Source organism: Panthera onca, chromosome F1 (assembly GCF_046562875.1).
Source record: "Panthera onca isolate mPanOnc1 chromosome F1, mPanOnc1 haplotype 2, whole genome shotgun sequence".
Classification (NCBI taxonomy): domain Eukaryota; kingdom Metazoa; phylum Chordata; class Mammalia; order Carnivora; family Felidae; genus Panthera; species Panthera onca.
In genome coordinates, this window is record NC_138355.1 from 33,436,868 (window position 1) to 33,458,498 (window position 21,631).

The 21,631-nt window shown below is 37.3% G+C and overlaps 1 protein-coding gene across 3 annotated transcripts; it reads right to left on the minus strand.

Annotated features, from left to right (window-relative positions):
- Nucleotides 1–423: 423 nt before the first annotated feature.
- On the minus strand, nucleotides 424–21,620 carry TATDN3 (TatD DNase domain containing 3). Of its 3 annotated transcripts, none has more exons than XM_060643869.3 (10): nucleotides 21,457–21,570; nucleotides 19,910–19,942; nucleotides 18,822–18,895; nucleotides 18,520–18,604; nucleotides 14,322–14,384; nucleotides 13,076–13,185; nucleotides 12,857–12,912; nucleotides 11,431–11,543; nucleotides 3,615–3,695; nucleotides 424–1,069 (listed from the first exon to the last, which is right to left on the minus strand). In XM_060643869.3, exons 3-10 carry the CDS (start codon nucleotides 18,884–18,886, stop codon nucleotides 926–928), a joined length of 717 nt encoding a protein of 238 aa, XP_060499852.1. In that variant the 5' UTR covers nucleotides 18,887–18,895; nucleotides 19,910–19,942; nucleotides 21,457–21,570; the 3' UTR covers nucleotides 424–925. The 3 variants fall into 3 exon arrangements, with proteins under 3 accessions (XP_060499852.1, XP_060499851.1, XP_060499850.1); XM_060643868.3 differs by having other exon boundaries at nucleotides 627–1,069; nucleotides 3,615–3,692; nucleotides 21,461–21,620; XM_060643867.3 differs by having other exon boundaries at nucleotides 631–1,069; nucleotides 21,461–21,618.
- Between the last annotated feature and the right edge of the window lie 11 nt (nucleotides 21,621–21,631).

A 21,631-nucleotide genomic window follows, 5' to 3' on the forward strand; every position in this document is an offset into this window, starting at 1 on the left:
AGACACGATTTTTAAAACTTAAAAATATAAAATATCACTACATGCAAAAATAGATACATTTTTCACAAACCTATGTACATTTTATACATGTGACAAAATTCAGATTGGATCTTAAACTTAGTTACTACCTAACCTTTGGGGCTTAGTATTTAATGGTGATTAGACACACCATTCGCCTCACACGTCAAAGTCTAAGATCAATATAAGAACCTATACATTTCTTTCTTAAAAAGAAGTAATTCAAAGTCCTGACAATTCAATTTTACAAACCCAGAAAAAAGAGATTTCTGACAGTATAAAAAACTAGATCTCCTTTCACCAGATAAATCCTATGGGAAATATAACAGGTGGTGAAGGATCAAACTTTAGCCACCACGGTAGCACTCACATCTTACCTGTGGGAACCACCCTTGCCAGAAGAAATGGTTTCGGTTCATCTCGTGGTTCTACTTAATGGGGAAGGTAAGAAGCAGTGATGTTTCCCAATCTCCTGCTAGGTCCCCCAAAATTAAAAAGAAGTACAAAGTGGAATCAGAACCCAGGGTTTCAGGATCCAAGCCCAGTTTTAGGAGAAATATCTTCTCCAATTATAATCTTCTATACCTTTATATAATGGCTTCTTCAGTTCAGACTCTTTTTTTTTTTTTTTAACGTTTATTTATTTTTGAGAGACAAAGACAGACAGAGCATGAGTAGAGAGGAACAGAGAGAAGGAGACACAGAATCTGAAGCAGGTTCCAGGCTCTGAGATGTCATCACAGAGCCCGACACAGGACTCGAAGCCACGAACTGTGAGATCACGACCTGAGCCGAAGTCAGATGCTTAATTGACTGGGTGTCCACCTGGGTGCCCCTAGTTCAGACTCTTAATCGGAACATTTCTTTCTCTCGGATGCTGCTCCCTGCAGCAGATTTGGTTTTGAAGCTACTTCTGGAGCAGCTGCCGAAGCTTGGGGAATAGTTTCAATGCATTCTGTGTTGTCACTTCTATAACTTCTTCTACTGAGATCCCCTTCACCTGGGCAATATATTCTGCTGAAATGGAAATGTTTTGGGGTTCATTTCGTACCTGAAACAGAACAAAGCAGACAGTGAATCAGACATGACACTCAAGGGAAGCAATCTTAGAGACCATAGATAGAGCAGAACAAAGTGAGTTGGTAAAAGCCAGTGAGGTTTTTTTTTTTTTTTTTTTTTTTTTCTTTTCTTAATGGCAGGGGAGGGGAGGCAAGGCTGGGGAGAAGGCCCTGAACCTCAGCTTAAAAGCTATAGCCACAACATTGGCCTGTACAATGTTGACTGTAAGTCGATGTCGTTCTTGAAAAGAGTCCTCGGGTATTAACACTGAGGCCCAGGGCCCAGCACATAAAGCAGTCTGCAGGTGGTGAACACTTGGTGACCTGCCTGTCTGATGAATTAACTGTGCTTTGGTCTGTTGTATAAGTGACTGGCTTGTAAAGGTCACTGCTCTGCTGCCTGGCCTCTTCACCTCACAGGTTTACTACAGTTGGATTCAAGAATTGCTATTGTGTGTCTGGAAGAATAAATAGATTACGTACTGGTATTTCACTGATTCTAAGATGTTCAATATCTCTGAAATTGATACTGGTTTTACTTACATTCGATGGCATGTCATAGCATAATTGTCAGTGATTTTTCTTTCTTAGTTGTTACAAAACAGTGGTGTATCTATAATCAGTAGCACTCAGATTTTACAAATTATATTATTATTATTATTATTATTATGTTTTCTACTCAGGTTGTTAATACTCAGGGGAATAAGATAACTGTTAAAATTAAAAAAAAAACAAACCACCTTGATAATTAGCCTAAAAAAACAATGAAAACTATGTACCAAGATTTTTGCTCAAGGATGTTCATCATGTTGTTTATCATGCTGTGTTGGAAACAATGTAAATAACAATATCAAGTTACAGATATTATGGTATGTTCACATACTGGAAGATTACACAGTTATTAAACATGATGAGGAAAAGCATATTGACATATAGAGATGTTTACCAGATAAAGCAAGTTATGAAATTTGTTCAGGCTATTCTTATTTTTATGAAAAATATATATGTACATATATGGATATTAAGAAGGCTGGAAGGACATAAAAACTAACATTTATTTAGTGCTTATTGTAGGCAAGATTTTGTTGTAAACTTTTCATAGGATTTCTCATTTATTCCTCAAAGTAACTCTATGAGATAGGTACTATTATTATCTGCTTTATTAGCGTCACTTTTTTTTTTTGTAGATAAGAAGGAATCCTAAATGGCTGGTTTGTAGGCTGGTTGAGGTTTAAACCTGAGAAATCTGGTATCAGGGTTTATGCTCGTAGCCACTGCTCTCTAGTGATAACTTTTCAGTAGTACATGGTTCTATTTTCTTGTTTATGATTTTCTGTGCTTTCTGATTTTCTAAACAAATGCACTTTACTTAACAAAAAGTATATCCAGCTACAAAATTCATTTATTCAACAAATATTTCTGAATACCTGCTATGCACAAGGCTCTATGCCGGAAACCCAGAGTTTTTGTCAAATCAGCTAGAGGCAAATATACACTGAGTTAGAACAGCATTTGAAATTCATTTCTGTTTAGGGGGAAAATGCTACGTTCTGTTCCTTCTAGTATACACTAACCAGGAAAGCAATTCTGTACCATCTTGTCCTATACCCAAACAAAAACATAACTGGAGTTGTGATCGTCTATTTCCTCATTCCTCTGTCTTGCAACTTACACAGATATGTAACTAATTGGACTTTAATTAGCAAAAGTCACATTGCAATCGTAAATAATCATAGTTTATTAAAAATCACATCACTACTGCTCCCAAACTTCTGAGTCTTGAGTGCCGGTCCTCTGAACCTGGTAGGCACAGAGACACAGATCTGATGGGCAGTCAAGGGCACTCAGTAAGCCACACTGGGAGGTCAATGTAATAGGCGGTGTCCAAAGCAAACAGAGCAGATACTCTGGCTTCCTTTCAGTTATAATTTTAAAAGGTAGCAATACTTAAAATATGACATTTTGTGGCCTACAATAATAAAATGTACAGCAAAGATCACATCAATAAATCTATGATTACATCAACATTTGTACTGAAAGAAACAGAGCCTCATTGTAACACGCTAATTGATAGAAGAAAAAGAAACATTTCTTGAACATCTACTATAAACCAGGCGCTGCTGGACATTCATATACATTATTTCATTTAATACTCACTGTAATATTCTCAAGTATTTTATTACTATTTTGCCCACATTCTGTAAATGAGGACACACTTTCAAAGAGATTAAGCAACTTGCCCAAAGTCACACAGCTAGTGGGTAGCAGAGACAGGACTTGAATCCAGGTCTTTCTGACTCTAGATACTGAACTTTTTACTGTACTTGTCTGGCTCTCATTATTACATAAATTAAGACATGGCTGATATCCATTAATATGTGCTGGAGCACAAGAGCTATATAATTAATAAAATCTCTCAACCTAGCATTAAAATAGGATTCCACTGTATTTACACTGTAATGAGACACACGGCTAAACTGAAAACAGTTCAAAAGAAAGAGACAATCTAAATAATGTAGATTTTAGATAACCATTTACCTGTTTTTCTGGTCCTAGTGCAGGTGAATCTGTTTCTAAGCAAATTGAAGTTAAAGGCAACTGTTTCACAAGTTTCTGCTTCTTGGAGAAAAGAGAGAACCAGTTTAAAACATGAGCCATAAAGATAAAAAATGTGCACTAAACCCATATACCAATGCATCCTACTCTCCAGGAACCTAAAATTCATGCTTTCCTATTCAATCAATAATTGTTCACTGTGTTCTCATCCTTCTACTACCAACTGATAGATTTAAACAGAAACATTCATTGCCCCAAATTATCCAAAGCCTCCAGGGACCCGAGCAGTAGTAACCAGTAGCCAAAGATGAAGCACACCCAGCAAGAAAGCCAAACATCTGGTATCACATGCCCAAGGGAGACCCAAGGAAGAGACTTCTGTGGTGTCTCCACCACCACCACCCACCACGCTCAGTGTTTGCTCCTACTATTCGCTGTGAGTCACTCAAGGCTTTGCGTTTACCAATTCGATTCATGTGCACATTTAAAGTTTCAGATTGGGTAGGAGATGGCTTTATTTTCCTGTTTATGATTTTCTGTCTGGATTACAAGGATTGTAATGAACTTCATGAGTTTTAAAGCAAGAACAGAATTCTCTTGCTGCCACTGCACTTTGAAAGTAAAAATGGGAAGTGAATCACTATGTTGTACACCTGAAACTAATGTAACGTTGTGTGTCAACTATACCCAAACGAAAAAGAGTAAAAAAAGTAAAAGATGGGCGACAGATGATACAAAATGAAACATGGTTAAAATAAAGTATTTTAAGATTAAAATTGCAAAAAGCATTGAAATATTATGCACTATTGGTAGATAAACGCTAAACTGTCATAAACTTCCTTTAAGGAAATGTGACAATCTAACCAAAAATTTAAAAATGTATCCCTTTTCCTCAATGGTTCCGTTTATAGGAAATACTGCACAAATGTGCACGTGTATTTGTGGATGTACAAAGGTGTCCACTGAAGTACCTTAAAATGTTTTTTAACGTTCATTTATTACTTTTGAGAGACACAGACAGACAGAGCATGAGTGGGGTAGGGGCAGAGAGACAGAAAGGGAGACACAGAATCCAAAGCAGGCTCCAGGCTCCAAGCTGTCAGCACAGAGCCCGATACGGGGCTCAAACTCATGACTGTGAGATCACGACCTGAGTAGAAGTCGGATGCTTAACCGACTGAGCCACTCAGGTGCCCCATCCACTGAAGTACTTTAAATTGAAGTATAGTTGACATGTAATATTATATTAGTTTCAGGTGTACAACATAGTGATTTGATACTTACATTACTAAGTGTTACCCTAATACTGTCACCATACAAGATTATTACAATAGTATTGACTATATTCCTTGTGCTGTACTTTTCAACTCCATGACTTATTTTGTAACTGAAAGTCTGTACCTCTTAATCTCCTTCAACTACTTTGCCCATTTCCCCACTCCCTTCCTCTCTGGCAACCACTAGTTCTCTTATGAGTCTGTTTGGTTTTATTTGTTCATTTCTTTCTTTTTTTAGATTCCACACAGAAGTAAAATCATATGGTATTTATCTTTTTCTGTCTGATTTATTTCCCTTAGCATAATACCCTGTAGGTCCATCCATATTGTTGCAAATGGCAAGAATGCATTCTTTTTTATAGCTGAGTACTGAAGCACTGTTTATTAACAGTGAAGAACTAGAAATGACCTAATCTTTACTTACAGTAATGATTAAATAAATTATGGTACATCCATAGTGTGAAATATTATGCAATCACTTTAAAGATGAAGTAGATCAATATTTATAGACACTAATATCCATGAAGCTGACTCAAAACAAGAAGACTAAGAATTGATCTGAATCAATTTTATCAATGATTATCTTTGAGTGGTAGGATTTAGGCCGACTTGAAATTTGTTCTTTTCTGAAGTCTTTCAATTTTCTATAATGTACATATACTGTCTTTAAAATTAGAAAAAATAGTATTTTTGTTTTGGAAAAGAAATGATACAGCTAAAAATTATTACCAAATAGGAAATTTTTCCACACTTGATAAAAATAGGAGAAATAAAAATAATCTTGAACTATCAATTAACTTGACCTGACATTTTAGAACACTCCATCCCCCAGTAGCAGAATACACATTCTTTTCAAGTTATGTATGTTCTATTTACCAAGACCGACCATATTCTGGGCCACTAAGCCTCAATTAATTTATTTTATTAAAAAATTTTTTTTCAATGTTTGTTGATTTTTGAGAGAGACGGGGGTGAGGGGAGGGGCAGAGAGAGGAGACACAGAATCCAAAGCAGCCTCCAGGCTCCAAGTCTTCAGCACAGAGCCTGATGTGGGGCTCAAACTCTCAAACTGTGATATCATGACCTGAGCTGAAGTCAGACATTTAACTGACTGAGGCACCCAGGCGCCCCCTCAACTAATTTGGAAGAATTAAAATTACATACTGTATGTTTCCTGAACACAACAGAATTAGTGATCAGATCCTAATAACAAAGTTATCAGGAAAATTCCTAAGTATTTGGAAATTAATACTTTGAAATAATCAATTTCACACACTTTGAAATAATCAATATGGTCAAAGAGGAAGTCACAAGGTAAATTAGAAAATATTTCAAGCTGAAAGAAAGTGAAAATACAGCATCCATCAAAATTTGTGGATTGTAACTATAAGAACTGGTTAGTGCTAGTGCAACTATAGCATTAAAGGTTTATATTAGAAAACAGGGAAGATTTTAAATAAATAATCTGAAACTGAACTATAAACTATACTTTAACTGTAAAAAGGATAATATATAGGCAACCTTGCTTTACTGTGTTTCACAGATGTCAAGGCTTTGTTTTTGTTTTTTTCTTTTTACAAATTGAAGGTTTACAGCAACCCTGTATCTAGCAAGTCTATCAGCGCCGTTTTTCCAAAAGCATTTACTCAGTTTGTGTCACTGTCTCACATTTTGGTGATTCTTGCAATATTCCAAACATCTTCATTGTTATTGTATCTGTTATGCTGATATGTGACCAGAGACCTCTGATGTTACTATTGTAACTGCTTTGTGGCACCGCGAACTGTGCCTATACAAGACGGTACACGTAACTGATAAATGTGTATGTCCACCCACCAGCCATTCCCTTGTCTCTCTCTCCCTCTCCCCAGGCCTCCCTACTCCCTGAGACACACAATACTGAAATTAGGCCAATTAATCACCCTACAATGGTCTTTAAGTGTTCAAGGGAAAGGAAGAATCACATAGCTCTCATTTTAAATCAAAAGCTAGATACGATTAAGCTTGGTGAGGAAAGCCGAGACAGGCAGAAAGTGAGGTCTCTTGTGCCAGTTAGCCGTTGCGAATGCAAAGAAAAAGTTCTTGGAGGAAATGAAAAGTGCTGCTCCCGTGAACACACAAGTGATAAGAAAGTGAAACACCTTATTGCTGATATGGAGAAAGTTTGAGTGTCCTGGAAAGGAGACGAAACCAGCCACAACATTCCCTTATGCCAAAGCCCAATCCAGAGCAAAGCCCTTTAATTCTATGAAAGCTGAAAGAGGCGAGGAAGCTGCAGAAGTAAATTCTGAAACCAGCAGAGGTTGGTCCATGAAGTTTAAGGAAAGACACCGTCTCCAAAACATGACAGTACAAGGCGGAGCAGCAAGGGCTGACATGGAAGCTGCAGCAAGTTCTCCAGAAGATCCAGCTCAGAGAATTCAGGAAGGTGGCTACGCTATAAAACAGATTTTCAGTGTAGACAGAACAGCCTTCTACTGGAAGAAGATGCCATCTAGGACCTTCATAGCTAAAGAGAAAAAGTCAATGCCTGGCTCCCAAAATTCAAAGGACAGGCTGACTTTCTTGTTAGGTGCTAATGCAGCTGGTGACTTTAATGTTTACTTACCATTCTAAAAATCCTAGAGCCCTTAAGAATAATGCTAAATTTATTCTGCTTGTGCTCTATAAATGGAACAACAAAGCTTGGATGACGGCACATCTGTTTACAATGGGATTTAATAATTACTAAGCCCACTGTTGAGACGCAGCTTTATTGTGATATTTGCTTTATTGCAGCATACTCACACTGCCTGATTTCAAAACTTACTATAAATCTAACATAATCACGGTTGTGTGATATTGGCATATGAACAGACATATACATCAATGGGACAGAATTGAAAAATGAGAAGTAGATCCAGATATACAGTCAATTAATTTTTTTACAGTGCCAAAGTAGTTTTAGGGAGAAAGGATCATCTTTCCAGCAAATTATACCAGAACCAGATATCTATAGGCAAAATAGTGACTCTTGCCTCATACTTCACAACATATACAAAATAGATCACAAATCTAAATGTAAAACTAAATCTGTAAGTCTTCTAGAAGAAAACATAAGAGAAAATCTTTTTGACCTTGGGTTAGATAGATTTCTTAGATATGATACTAAGAGCACAAATCCTAGAAGAAAAATAGTAACTGAAGCTCATCAAAATAACGAACTTCCCTTTGAAAGACACTAGAGAAAATAAAAGAATATATTTGCGAGAAAATGAGAGAAGACATTTGCAAAACACTTAGCAGATAAAGGACTTGCATCCAGAATATATAAAGACCTTCGCCAACTCAACAATAAAAAACAAACCAAATAAAAAGGTGCAAAATATGTGAATGAAATTTTACCAAAGAAGAGACGTGGATGTATGGATGTCAAATAAGCACATGAAATGATGTGCTTTTATTTTAAATTTTTAAAAACATTTTATTTCTAAGTAATCTTTACACCCAATGTGGGGCTCACAACTCTGAGATGAAGAGTCACATGCTGTACTGACTGGGCCACCTAGGCACCCCTGCAAAGATGTGCTTTTAAATTTTTTAAAACTTTTTATTTGAGAGAGAGCACGAGTGAGGGAGGGACACAAAGAGAAGGAGACTGAGGGAGAGGGAGTGAGAGAGAATCCCAAGCAGGCTCTGCACTGTCAGCATGGAACATAAATTTGAAACATCATTAACCGAGGAAATGCAATGGAAACCACAATGAGAGATGGTTATGCACGTATCAGAATAGCTAAAAAAATGACAACACCAAGTACTAGTAAGGATGCAGAACCAAGACTTTGGCTTACTGCTGTTGAGAATCCAAAATGGGACACCCAATTGGAAGTCAGTTTGACAGTTTCTTAATAAGTTAAACATACACTTAACCTTATGACTCAGCAATAGAACCTCTAGGTTTTAACACAGAAGAAATGAAAATATATGTCCAAACAAAGATCTGTATGTTAATGTCTATATCAGCTCTATCCATAATAGTGTGAAACTGGAGACAATCTAAATGTTTATCAACTGGTAAATGGGTAATCTGGAAAATCCACATGCAATCAAAATAAACTACGTATACAAAATAGACTACTCATATATGCAACAACACGGATGAATCCAAAAGCATTAAGTAAAAGAAGCCAGATCCAAAAGCTTACATGAATTATTTCATTTAGATCACATTCTAGAATAGGTAAAACCATAGGGACAGAAATCAGTGGTTGCCAGGGATTGGGGGTGGAAGGAGGAATTTACTAGAAAGGTACATGAAGCAACTTTTTGGGATGATGGAAATACTCTGTATCTTGAATGTGGTGGTAGTACACCTTTGTTAAAACCATTAGAATTGTGTATGTAAAAAAGGCAAATCACAATAGGTATATTTCTCAATAAACCTGATTTTAAAAACTACAATTCAAAAAATAATAAAACATAAATAATTGTTACTGGAGATTTTTTTTAAAATTTTATTTTATTTTAGAGAGAGAGGGAACAAGGGAGGGAGCAGAAGGAGAGAGAGAATCGTAAGCAGGCTCCATGCAGGCAGTGTGGAGCCTGATGTGGGGCTTGATCCCACAACACTGGGATCATGACCTGAGCTGAAGTCAAGAGTTGGATGCTTAACCAATTAGCCATCCAAATGCCCCTTGGAGACATTTGTAAAAAATCTTGGCTATACCTCAATTCTGTACTCTTTACTTACATTAGTTCTGAATACTGGTAGACAATTTACTGTATTTCACAGAATTTAAGGTGCCATTGACTGTAACATGCACCTCAGTATCAAAGACAATAAAATATAAAAAAAAAGAGTGTCTAAAAATATGGTAAATTACCTAAATTAGTTTTTGTTGCATTTTTAATTGATAGAATTCACATACCATGATATTCATTCTTTAAAAGTATACATTTCAGGGGCACCTGGGTAGCTCTGTCAGTTGAGTGTCCGACTTCGGCTCAGATCACAATCTCGTGGTCTGTGAGTTCGAGTCCCGCGTCAGGCTCTGTGCTCACAGCTCAGAGCCTGGAGTCTGCTTCAGATTCTGTGTCTCCCTCTCTCTGCCCCTCCCCTGCTCACTCTCTGCCTCTCTCACAAATAAATAAACATTAAAAAAATTTTTTTTAATAAAATAAAAGTATACATTTTAATGATTTTTACTATATTCACAAGGTGGTACAACCATCAGCAGTATGTAATTCCAGAACTTTTCATCACCCCAGAAAGACACCCTTTACCCATTAGTAGTCACTAATGATTAGTAGCAATCATTAGTCTACTTTCAGCCTCTGTGAAATTTGCCTAGTCTGGACAGTTCATATAAATGGAATGATATGTGTTCTTTTGTGTCTGGCTTTTTTCTTAGCATAATGTTTTCAAGGTTTATCCATGTTTTAGCAGGAATGAGCACTTCAATTCTTTTTATGATTGAATAATATTCCATTATACGGGCACACCACATTTTGTTTATCCACTCATCGGCTGATGGACATTTGGGTTGTTTCTAGTTTTTGGCAATTATGAATCCTGCTGCTGTGAACATTCATGTACAAGTTTGTGTGTGGATATATGTTTTTATTTCTCTTGGGTATCTACCAAGGAGTGGAATTGCTGGGTCATATGTTAACTGTGTTTAATTTTTTGAGAAACTGTCAAACCGAGTGGGTGTGAAGTGGTACTGCATCGTACCCTTGATTTGTGCTTTCTTTTTGGCTAATGTCTTTTCATGTCCTTATGACCATTTGTATGTCTTCTGGAGAAAATCTACTTAAATCCTTCATCCATTTTTAAACTGGGTTATTTGCCTGTTTATTATTTATTATTATTTTTTTTTTTTTTTGAGAGAGAGTGAGAGCAAGAGTATGAACAGGAAAGGGGCAGAGAAAGAGGGAAAGAGAGAATCCCAAGCAGGCTCTGTGCCCAGTGCAGAACCTGACACAGGGCTCGGTCCCACAACCCTGGGTTCATGACCTGAGCTGAAATCAAGGGTTGGACGCTCAACGGACTGAGCACCCAGGCACACCTATTTTGTTTCTAATTGGTGAGTAGTAATGGTGTTTTATATACTCTGGACACTAAACCCTTATTAGATATAATTTGCAAATACTTATTCTGTAGGTTATCTTTTCACTTTCTCCATAGTATCTCTTCTAGTATAAAAAGTACAAGAATTGTTTTACTGTGGAAGTTTTAAATTTTGGTGAAGTCTATTTTTTCTTTGACTGCTTGTGCTTTTGGTGTCATATCTAAGAAACCATTGCCAATTCCAAGGTTATAAAGATTTTGATCTGTTTTCTTCTAATAATTTTATAGATTTAGCTCTTGTGTTTATGTCTTTGATCCATTTTTGAGTTAATTTTCATGTCAGTGTGCGGTAGGGACCTATGATTAGTTTTTGTAATGTAACCAGAGTAAGTTATTACAAGTGTGTAATAAAAGCTAGTATTTTAAAGTGTATTTCACAAAGCATAAATTGAGGCTTAATGAAAGAACTTACCTGTCCACTTCTTATGATAGAAGGAGGAATTGAGAAGAAGTACCCAGCTCTTACTCCTTCCATGGCTACAGATGGCCGGCCATCAAATGCATGCAGAAGCACTTTGTCAGCACCTGTCAAAGGTTAATGAGAAGCTAGAGTTTCCTTTCATTTCCTTAATGAGAAGTTTTTCCACTAATCAAATTGGGCAACATAGATTGTAAATTTTAAGTAAATGTTGATCACAAGGACATAAGGATGAGGTTCTATGACTTCTAACGGGTAAATGTACAGTGTTCAAACAGTACAATAAAAAATACAGCACGTTGTTAATCTTCAGAATAAAATTGAAATACAATTTTTTAAACACATTTCTAAACATCCTTTATCATCAAACCTTTTCTAGACATTTGGAAATTATTCTAGTAGGAACAATTATTGTTCCTACTACGTCTTTAAGCAGTGAAATTATCCTTCGCAAGAATGCTTGTGAAAGAGACAGGGAATCAGTGACTGAGAGATTCTGTAGTCAGGGCTGGCTTCACAAGATCACCTTTAGTTCTTAAAGGATGGCCACTCAGCCTGCCTAAAAATCCCAGTAATTTTTACTAATCCCAGTGATTCTCATCACTGAGAAATACAATACTTTCTAGCTGCAGGCAATTACATTTACTTTACTATTTGATACTGTTTTTTTTCAAATAGTAGGTGTGATCATTTGTGGATTGCGACTATTAAGTGAACTATGAAATCAATTTAGTGAGTCACGACTGACCAGCATGTGCTTATATGTATGTGTGTGTCTGCATATATATATGCACACATATTTATATATACCATATAAATATACTGCTCCTTAAACGTTTCTCAGGTTTCTTTATGCACATATACGAAGTCTCGAAATAAAGTCATACTACAAAAAAAGTATACATGTGTATATATTGCGACTCAAAATAAAGTATATTTCTTACTGTGTATAACACTTTATAAAGTCTGAAAAGTAATTCTGTAAGATATACTTTTACTTTAGAAGCAGCTGAAGTTGACAGTGCATTTTATGTATCATGGCCTCAGCCTGTATAATTACCATTTTCTGAAGCAGCAGCCAGAAAACATGCAAAACAGTAACACATCTTTGCTCTGTTTTTTCCTGTCTTTAATCAGCTGGTTAAGCTGATTAAAAAATTGGAACTGCCAATTTTTAAATTAGGGAATATAAATTACTTGATCCAAGTTTTCACTTGCTTTATGCTGGCCTTTTAAATGGCATAGTCACACCTGGAAGTAGACTGACTTGCAAAATCACCTTAGTTGGTTTCCACCTCCACCCTTGCCCCATTTCATTCCCTTTAAGAAATCAAAGTGAAACACGGTTTATTCCGTGAGAACATGGACTGGAACTGTCAAACTGAAATATTAGGCACATTTCTCTCAGGAACCTAAATACCTTGCTCATTTAAGAGGCTGATGGTGGGTCTTCCAGCTGAGCGTGAGTGAACATTTCTGTTTAACAACAAAAAATTCTTTTTAGGTACTTAATCTGTAAGTATTATTTTGTTCTATTAAAGCAATTCAGAGAAAAAGAAATGCAAAGCTCCATCTCAGGAGAATCATTATTTAATTTGCTCCATAGCTATTAATACAGAAAGATGATTAATTAACCTACAGAGGCAAATTTAATCTTTTGGCTAATTGGACCTGTCGGATTAGGACTTGTCGCTGCTCTTCCTTCTGTTCATCAGTGCCAGCAAATCTGGGGGAGAAATCTAGTCCCACCTGTAATGGAAAAATACAACAGATTTACACGTTTATGGTTTAATGAACCTAAAAGACATGCCATGGAGCCATGCTGTCCAAGAAACATGACGGGAGCCATACATGCAAGCCACATGCGTAACTTCACAGTTTCTAGTAGCCTTGTTAAAAACACTAACAAGGAGCACCTAGGCTGGCTCAGTCGGTTAAGTGTCTGACTTCGGCTCAGGTCATGATGTCACAGTTCATGGGTTTAAGACCTGCATCAGGCTCTGTGCAGACAGCTCAGGGACTAGAGCCTGCGTCAGACTGTGTTTCCCTCTCTTTCTCTGCCTCTCCCTTGCTTATGCTCCCTCTCTCTCTCTCTCAAAAATAAATAAACATTTTTTAAAAAATAAAATAAAAACACTAACAAGAATCAGGTGAAATTAATTTTAATAATATACTTTAATCCTATTAATACAATATGTCAAAAACATCATTATTATATAGTAATATTATTATTTCAATACAAAATCAATATAAAAAAATCATTGTTATTTTACATTCTTGTTTTGGGTACTAAGACTTTGAAATGCTGTGCATTTTACATTTATAGCACATCTAGTTTGGACCAGTCACATTTCAAGTGCTTAACAGTTGTATGTGGTTACTACATTGGACAGGGAAGATTATAATGCCTGTTTCCCTTGACACTATTCTGGCACGCATTGCTATATTCTAAATTTAAGTGTTACTCTTATCTTTTATCTTTGATTAGAAGTGGAGTTTATTACCAAGTGATAAAAATGTTTCACAATTGTAAATTGTATAATAAAAATGTTTTTTAATTACAAACTCTAGCCTAGTTAATGTCAGTATACACCAAGTTAACTACCACAGAGATGACCCTATTTAAGAAAAGGAAAAGAAAATAATTAGAAACGCTAACAAAGTAGTTTTCTTTCATTAACATAAGCCTATGGTGAAGTTTTCTATTGTTTTATCCGCAAGCTATTTTGCTTTTTGAGGAAGTACTGACAAATTATCATTCAGCTAAATAGGGTGAAGATAATTATCTAAGTCAGTCGTAACCACCAACAGTGAATTAAAGATTATATTCATATATCATATTTAAGTCTGGATTGGAAGTCATTTGATCGGCTATTTGGTGTTACCTCTCCAATTGCCAATAATCGATCCTTGTAATTCTCCATAATGGGCAAAGCTACATCCAAATCCTGGGAGAAAAAAAAGTAAATTTGCTTAAATAAAGAGGAAGGGAACTGATACTTTAGAAAAAACATTTTATATGCCAGGCACTGTACTATACTGGATCCTTTACATACATTCAATACCTTTAACCAGTGAAGAAGTATTAATAGTCATCCTACAATGGTACATACTACTATTTGGAAATTTGAGTAGAAACATCCCACACCCAGTCAGGTTACAAGAACAAGACTTTCAATGAAACGTTCCACCAGAACACTTCCTAATATTTAAGAGGTATTCCCTGGCATTTAAGACTGATTTGGATTTCCTCCTGGAATAGCTGAGCAAGAGAGAAGAAAGCCGACAGGTAGTCACCCTTGTAATTGAGCTTTTGGGAGTGCACTGTGGTATGTCCACCTCTGAGGATGTTTTTTTAGTTTTTTCATAGTGATAATCCTATACATCCTCCTGCACTGTTTTCACTGATTTCTTCTGTCTTTACAGTCATGCCTAGCCTATTTTTTCCCTAAAGATTCAATAGCATAAACACTAAATATCACACATATGCTTCTTTGTCAACTACTGAAATAACTGTATAGTATTAGTTTCCATGATATTACTATTTCCACTTAAAGAGAATTCACCCTGTGAGAGTTCCCTTGTAAGAAAAGGGAAAGACAAATAAATACATATATGGAAAATTTGCTTCTAGATATCTTATAAACTACTTTGAGAGTTTTAGTCTCAGGCTATGTAAATTGCAAAGGAATTCTACTGAAGATAATCAGGACAAAGAAGAATTAAGAAGAGGGAGGTGAAACAGTAGGTAAAGGAACAGGAGATTTTACAATTCTACCTCTAGAGACAGAAAGGATGAGGGAGAGAGTAGATCAAGGCCTTAGAAATACATTCTAGTAGACTCAACGAAGAGGAATTAACACTGTTGTAGGAGCTAAGAGTATAAAACCTTAGACACCAGAGAAGGCGTCTGACAACAGCCGAGGTTAAACAGTGTCATCCAAAGTTTCTTCCATATCAAATATACAAGTTACTCTGTCTCTCAAAGCTCAGAGGCACTGGAAAAGTTGGGGATTACCCAGGAAATGGCTGATATTTGGAAAGTCTTAGAAAGAAGGTGTACATTTGGATGAAGACCAGATACAGGAAAAATTGTGCTTCTTGGAATATGTATTATCTGTGGAAAAAAACAAAACAAATTTATAATAAGACTGTTCCAACTTCTCACGAAATAGTCTGGAAGTTCTGGCAAGTCAGGGATAGTAAATAGAAATTAATATAATTCATACTACTAACTTAATACATGTGTGTATTTGTGTGTGTGGTCTCTAGTATTTCAATAGATGTAAAAAGTTTTATAAAGACATTCATAAATCTATTTCTGACTTCATTTTTGTTCTAACTTCCTCCATAAGGTCTCAAGTTCCTTAATAGCTAATGGTTCTATTATGGGGCTTCAAAAATCCTAAACCTCTATAACTATGACTAGGACTACTATTGTATAATTATTCATGGTTTACAAATGAGGAAATTGTGGGGCATCTGGGCGGCTCAGTGGGTTAAGTGACCACCTCTTGATCTCAGTGCAGGTCTTGATCACAAGGTTGTGAGTTCAAGCCCCATATTGGGCTCTGCGCTGGGCATGAAGCCTCTTTTAAAAAAAAAAAAAAGAGGGAATTAAGACTTAGCAAAGTGCCACAGATCACAGAAGCCAGTAGGACAGGCCTTTCTGACTTCAAAGCCCATGCTGTTCCTACTATGCTGCTGACAGAAAAAAAGAGAAAAGGAGGAGGGAGAAGGAAAAAAGGGGACAAAGGGCAAAAGGGAAGGAGAGCACATTTATTCTGAATGATTTTAAATAATTACAAAAGATTTTTTATCAAAGAAAATGTTTAGTCTTCAGAACCTTTAGAACAGGTCAGGCGTGTAACACAAATGAACGAAGTGGGCCAAGAAGGGACCAGAGCCAACTGCAGAGCACATGCCCTGTTTGCAGGGGGCACTAGATTCCAGACAGTGAATTTTGGTTCCCTGAAGCATCTCCAGGGTCCAAGCCCTGCCTGGTAATAATATATATTGAATGAATTAATTCAGTAATGTGCTGGAAGATCTGTGTGATCTAGGCAACTTTACACTTGATCGTAGCCAAAGGGCCGGGAAGCGATGCTAGGCCACTTTAAGTTTATAAACCAAATTAACTTAATAAATGCTTACTACATACCTAGCTTTGTACCACATATTAGGGGCTTCTAATTTAATCAATATGGGAAAATGAATCTAGGGTATGGACAAGCACACTAGGAGTAAAATAGGAATAACTGCTTATCTGTGGTGTTTTTCAGAGGGCTATCCTGAGATTTCCTAAGTTCATATCTGCTTTAAGAATCTAGAATTACCCATCTATTGTTGGTATTTTAACTACTTTTATAAATTAAACAGTCCTATCAGTTCTACATCTGTGCCAGAATATGTCAAATCCACCCACCTCCTCTCACCTCTGCTGCTACCACTCTGGTCCAGTCTACCACCGTCTCTCTCTCTGTAATAGTCTCCTAGCTCCTTCTGTCTTCCTCTTTTGCTCCTGTCTTAAATCTCCCACTGAATTGATGAAATCCGACAAGGCCCTTACGACGTGATCCCTGCCCAGTCCCTCTGACCTCACCACTGTTGTCACATCAGCACTTTATTTCTTGTTCCTACCTTAGGACATTCGTGCTTGGTTGTTTCCTTTGCCTACAACACTTGGATGCCTCTCTCTGCAGGGCCAATTCCTTCATAGCATTCAGGTTGCATTTCTAACATCACCACCTCAGAGAGGCTTTCCTTGACTACAATCTAAAAACCAGCATCCACAATCCCTATCACATAATCTTGTTTTATTGTCTTTAAAGCACTAAGTGCTACCTAAAGTTTTCCTGTTTGCGTATCTAATTGTTGATGGTCTGTCTGCCCCTATCTAGAATCTAGCCTCCACGAGAGGGATTTCACTCCATGCTGCTTGGAGGAGTGCTTGAAATGCAGTAGGTGCTCAGTAAACACTTGTTGACTAACTAAATGAATGCCTATTAATAGAAATCTCAAGATCAATGAAAGAAATGCTATCTTGCTATGATCCCCAGTATTTTTGGAATTTTAACTCTTTGGCAATTTAGCTAATTCTATCATAACAGGAGAACAACTCAGGAAAGCTATAGGACAAGTATTTATTTTTACCTTAAGTGAATTAAAAGTACTTTTGTTTCAAAATAAATAGAGCTACCTGGGGTATCCTAATGTAAGAATACAAATTCACTATTATAAAAAGTCAAAGACCTTGTAGCCTCCTTTATTCATAGGTAACAAAAAGTCTTTACTTCTTCAAAATGGGGGGCTATCAATTCCATTATGTAATAAAGCATTTAAGGAACTGTGCATCACCCTGATGTTGAGTCAAGAGACGAGTCTGAAATGTAAGACACATTGGCTATTGTGAGTCAGTGAGATCTTGTAGGTAGGATTTTTTTCACAGAGGGTATAAAAGCAACGCAGCTTAATAGATCAGAGCATTCCTATAGAAATGGCTTAATGGTCAAGAAGACACTGCTCATTTGCTCCCTTACAATACTACATCTATGAATTTGTAACTTTCTTTTTCTGGATATTTTATCACTTTTTTGCCAAAGCAATAGGACAACATGATAAAAAATGTGAAAGCAAGTCACTTATAATTCTGCCCAATCATCACAGCTAATACCATTTCTGTGTTTTTCTCTCCAGTCTTTTCCTTATAGAATATATTTTTCCTTGGATGTCACTCCTAGCAAATAACCATTTGGTATCCTGCTTTTCTCCCTATATTATACTGTTAAATATTTTCTTCATCACTAATATAAAATAAACCTTATAATTCTCATTTTCCATGCATGCATCCCATATGTATGTATGTATATTTAACATTCTACAAACTAATTAATTTTTATTTCTGAGCCTCTAGGCTGTTTCCATTTTTTCCTCTATTACAAATAATGCTGCAACAAATACCTATGTGAAAGGTAGTATTTCCTTCTTCTGGATTATTGCCTTAGAATATAGGTCAGAAAGAAGAGGATTACAAAGTAAAAAGGCATCTTTTTTTTTATGGTTCTTGTTTTATATGACTGTTACCTTTAATGTGACACTTCTTTGGTCTTCTGGTGAAACTCCTTGCACAGGGTGAACACCCAAACATGGCAGGACAAACCCCTTATACCTAAAAATGTAGAACAAATTAAGAGAGCAGGAATATTAAACTAGTAAACAATGCTACTCTAAAGAACAAGTATGAAAGAATTTTTTAGGGCTACATCGATGTGACTTTTTTTCTTCTTATTCTCTTTCAAAATGGATGATCTCTGATATTATAAATATGACATCATAACTGCATCCTTATTAACAACTCTTTAAATGCTTAATGAGAGAAGCAGCACCTTTCTGAAAGCTGCATAATCTTCTCAAATTCTTCTGAATGTTCAGCAACCACCACAAGAGCCATAACATTGGCCTGAAACAAAAATGAATAGTTAGAGTCTCAAACAATACACATTTAATATAACTGAAGACAAATTTAAAGTCTTCTGTACTTTTAGTTATTCTTACTCACACACCATCAATATAATCAGGATGGCTATCACTGGGTACTCACTATGTTTCAGGCACTATGTTCAGTGAATATAAGTATTACCTCATTTAATCTACACAACCCTATGAGGTAGGCACTACTATAATCCACTATCTAGATCAGGAGAGAGTTTTGGATGGAGTCAAATAGCTCACTAAAGATCACTAGGCCTTGCTTCCGATTCTGTGTCTCCCTCTCTTTCTGCCCCTCCCCCATTCATGCTCTGTCTCTCTCTGTCTCAAAAATAAATAAACGTTAAAAAAAAAAAAAAAAAAAAAAAAAGATCACTAGGCCTGTGTAATTCCAAACTCCTAATTAAGCTGCCATAGTGAATGATTGCTGTGTATGTAAAATGTATTGGCAACCATTCCTGACTATCACTTTTAGGGAAGACTATAAAGTGCTCGTTATAATGAATTTCATAAATACTTCCAAAAATTAGTCATTTTTTTCTGAAACAAATTAAAAATGTCTCAGGAAACTTTTGTAATTTCTCCATGATCTCCGGAGCTAATTTCAGAACTGACAGATGGACCAATCTGTTCCATATAACTGGTAAGCACTGTAGTTGCGGGAACATATTTTGGATCCAGACTATCTATCTTATCTGTATCACGTTACTAGCAGTGTGTCTTTGGATAGGTTAATCTCTAGGTCTGAGTTTTCTCATCTACCAAATGGTTGGCTACAAAATAGTAGCTTCCTCCTAAGGATGTTGTGAAACATTAAATGAGACAATGTAAGAAAGGGCTTAGCTTGGGGCCTGGCATATAGTAAACAGTTAATTAATGTTACTTATTATTAACAAAGCAACATAAGCATACTGTCTCTAAAGTTCAAGCTGTTCTAGCTTGAAATCAATAGGAAAACAAAAGGCAATGATAGAGATCGACTTACTTTCTTGGCTTTCTCCAAAACATCATCCAGATCCTAAAACAAGCGTAAGTAATCACAATTATTTTAGATAATAAATAATACAGCTCTTTGGCTGTATATATCAATGTAGTTAGGCACCATAAAGAATGACAACAAAGGCAAGGAACAGTGTGACAGAATGTGAAGAGCAATAGTGATGCACCTTCTGTTTACTTCGTCTCTCCCTAAAATCTGGCTTCTGTTCCCACTCTACTAAAACAGAAACTGTTATTGTGAAATATAAAGGACACTTCTCTATCCTCCTCTTACTTTACCTTCAGCAGCATTAAGAACTCACTTGTTCACTCCTTCTTTCCTGAAATATTTCCCACTCGTGGCTTCTGCTATACTACCCTCCTGCAAACACCGCTCTCCACTAGCTGCTACTTTTCAGTCTCCTTAGCTGGCTCTCTTTCCTCTGCCAGATTTCAGGACCCTATGCTCCTCTCTCTCTATACCTCGGGTGATCTCATCCACAGGTTTTAATACCATTATGCTAATGAGTCCCCAATTTTGATCTCCAGCCTATTTTCTCCTGAACCCAAGACTGACATTTAAAGATGACTACATGACATTTCCACTTGGAAGGATATTAGGCTTCAACATGTGCCAAACATCTGCTTCTCTCAAACCCCCTTGCAACCACCATCATCTCCTGTCTACATACAGTAAACGCCTCCAAAAGCTAGGGTTTTCTAGCTTCCACTCTTGCTATTTGCCACACATTAGCAAAACGGTTTTTAAAATGGAAATCAGATTTGTCCCTCTCCCTTAAAAAAACAAAAAACAAAAAACCTTTACTGGATCCACATTGTCCTTACTGGCCTACTTCACCAGTCTTGTTTCCACCCCTCTCTTTCTAGCTCAGTGGGCTCCACCAGCCTTTTTGTAGGCTGAATGTGCCAAGTTCTATCCTGTCTGGGGCCTGCTACCTGCTTGCTTTTTACACCACCGTACACCCAACTCCTTGCTTGGCCGACTCTTTGTCTTTGCAATTCCAACTTAAGTGCCCCCTCTTGAGAGGTTTACCCCCTAAAAGACACCCCGCTCTTCCTTCTCTATCATCAGCCTCTCATCCCCAATGGAGCAGTTTGCAACTGTGCAACTTTGCAACTCTGATTTTCTGTGTTCTGTCCTTTTGTTTGCTTCTCTTCCCCATTAGAACTGGAACACACGGTGCGCGGGAAAGTGCCGAAAACACAATTTTCCCGGGAAAACTGGGGGCTCCGCCAGGAGTTGCGAGGCGGGTGGGATAAACGGCCGGACCAAGGGGAGGAAGGGGGAAAGCACTCCAGCAAACGGGAAGAGCAAATAAAAGCTACGTGGAGACAGAGGGCTTAACGCTATTCAGGATCAGAAAGAAAAATCATTAGGACTGAGATTAAATACGGAGCCGGGAGCAAGTCACTCCGGGCCATAAACGGGCCTGGGAGGATTTGAGGCTTGGTCTTAAGGGAGGAGAGCAAAAACAATCTGAAGGTAAAGGGCCGCGAGCCTCCCCGCTCCCACGGGCAGGGCCTCGCCCTTACATACGCTGTCAAAGTCCGGGGCCGAGAGGTGGCAGTGACAGTCCACCAACCCTACGCCCACAGCCCCCATCGCCGCCGCCAGCGCAGCACTCCACTGGGCCGCCGAGCACCTGCCGGAACGCTGCCGCAGCTGCGGGTTGAGATTCCGGCCGGACGCGTGCTGCTTTCCCCAGTG

Excerpts from the sequence above, each read along its gene's own strand:
- TATDN3 (XM_060643867.3), bottom strand. The coding sequence starts at position 21,526 with ATGGGGGCTGTGGGCGTAGGGTTGGTGGACTGTCACTGCCACCTCTCG. Across the intron at positions 11,544-12,856 it reads CAGCCTCTTAAATGAGCAAG|GTGCTGACAAAGTGCTTCTG; the intron begins GTATTTAGGTTC and ends AACCTTTGACAG. Across the intron at positions 3,696-11,430 it reads CTATCATAAGAAGTGGACAG|AAGCAGAAACTTGTGAAACA; the intron begins GTAAGTTCTTTC and ends CTTTTCTCCAAG.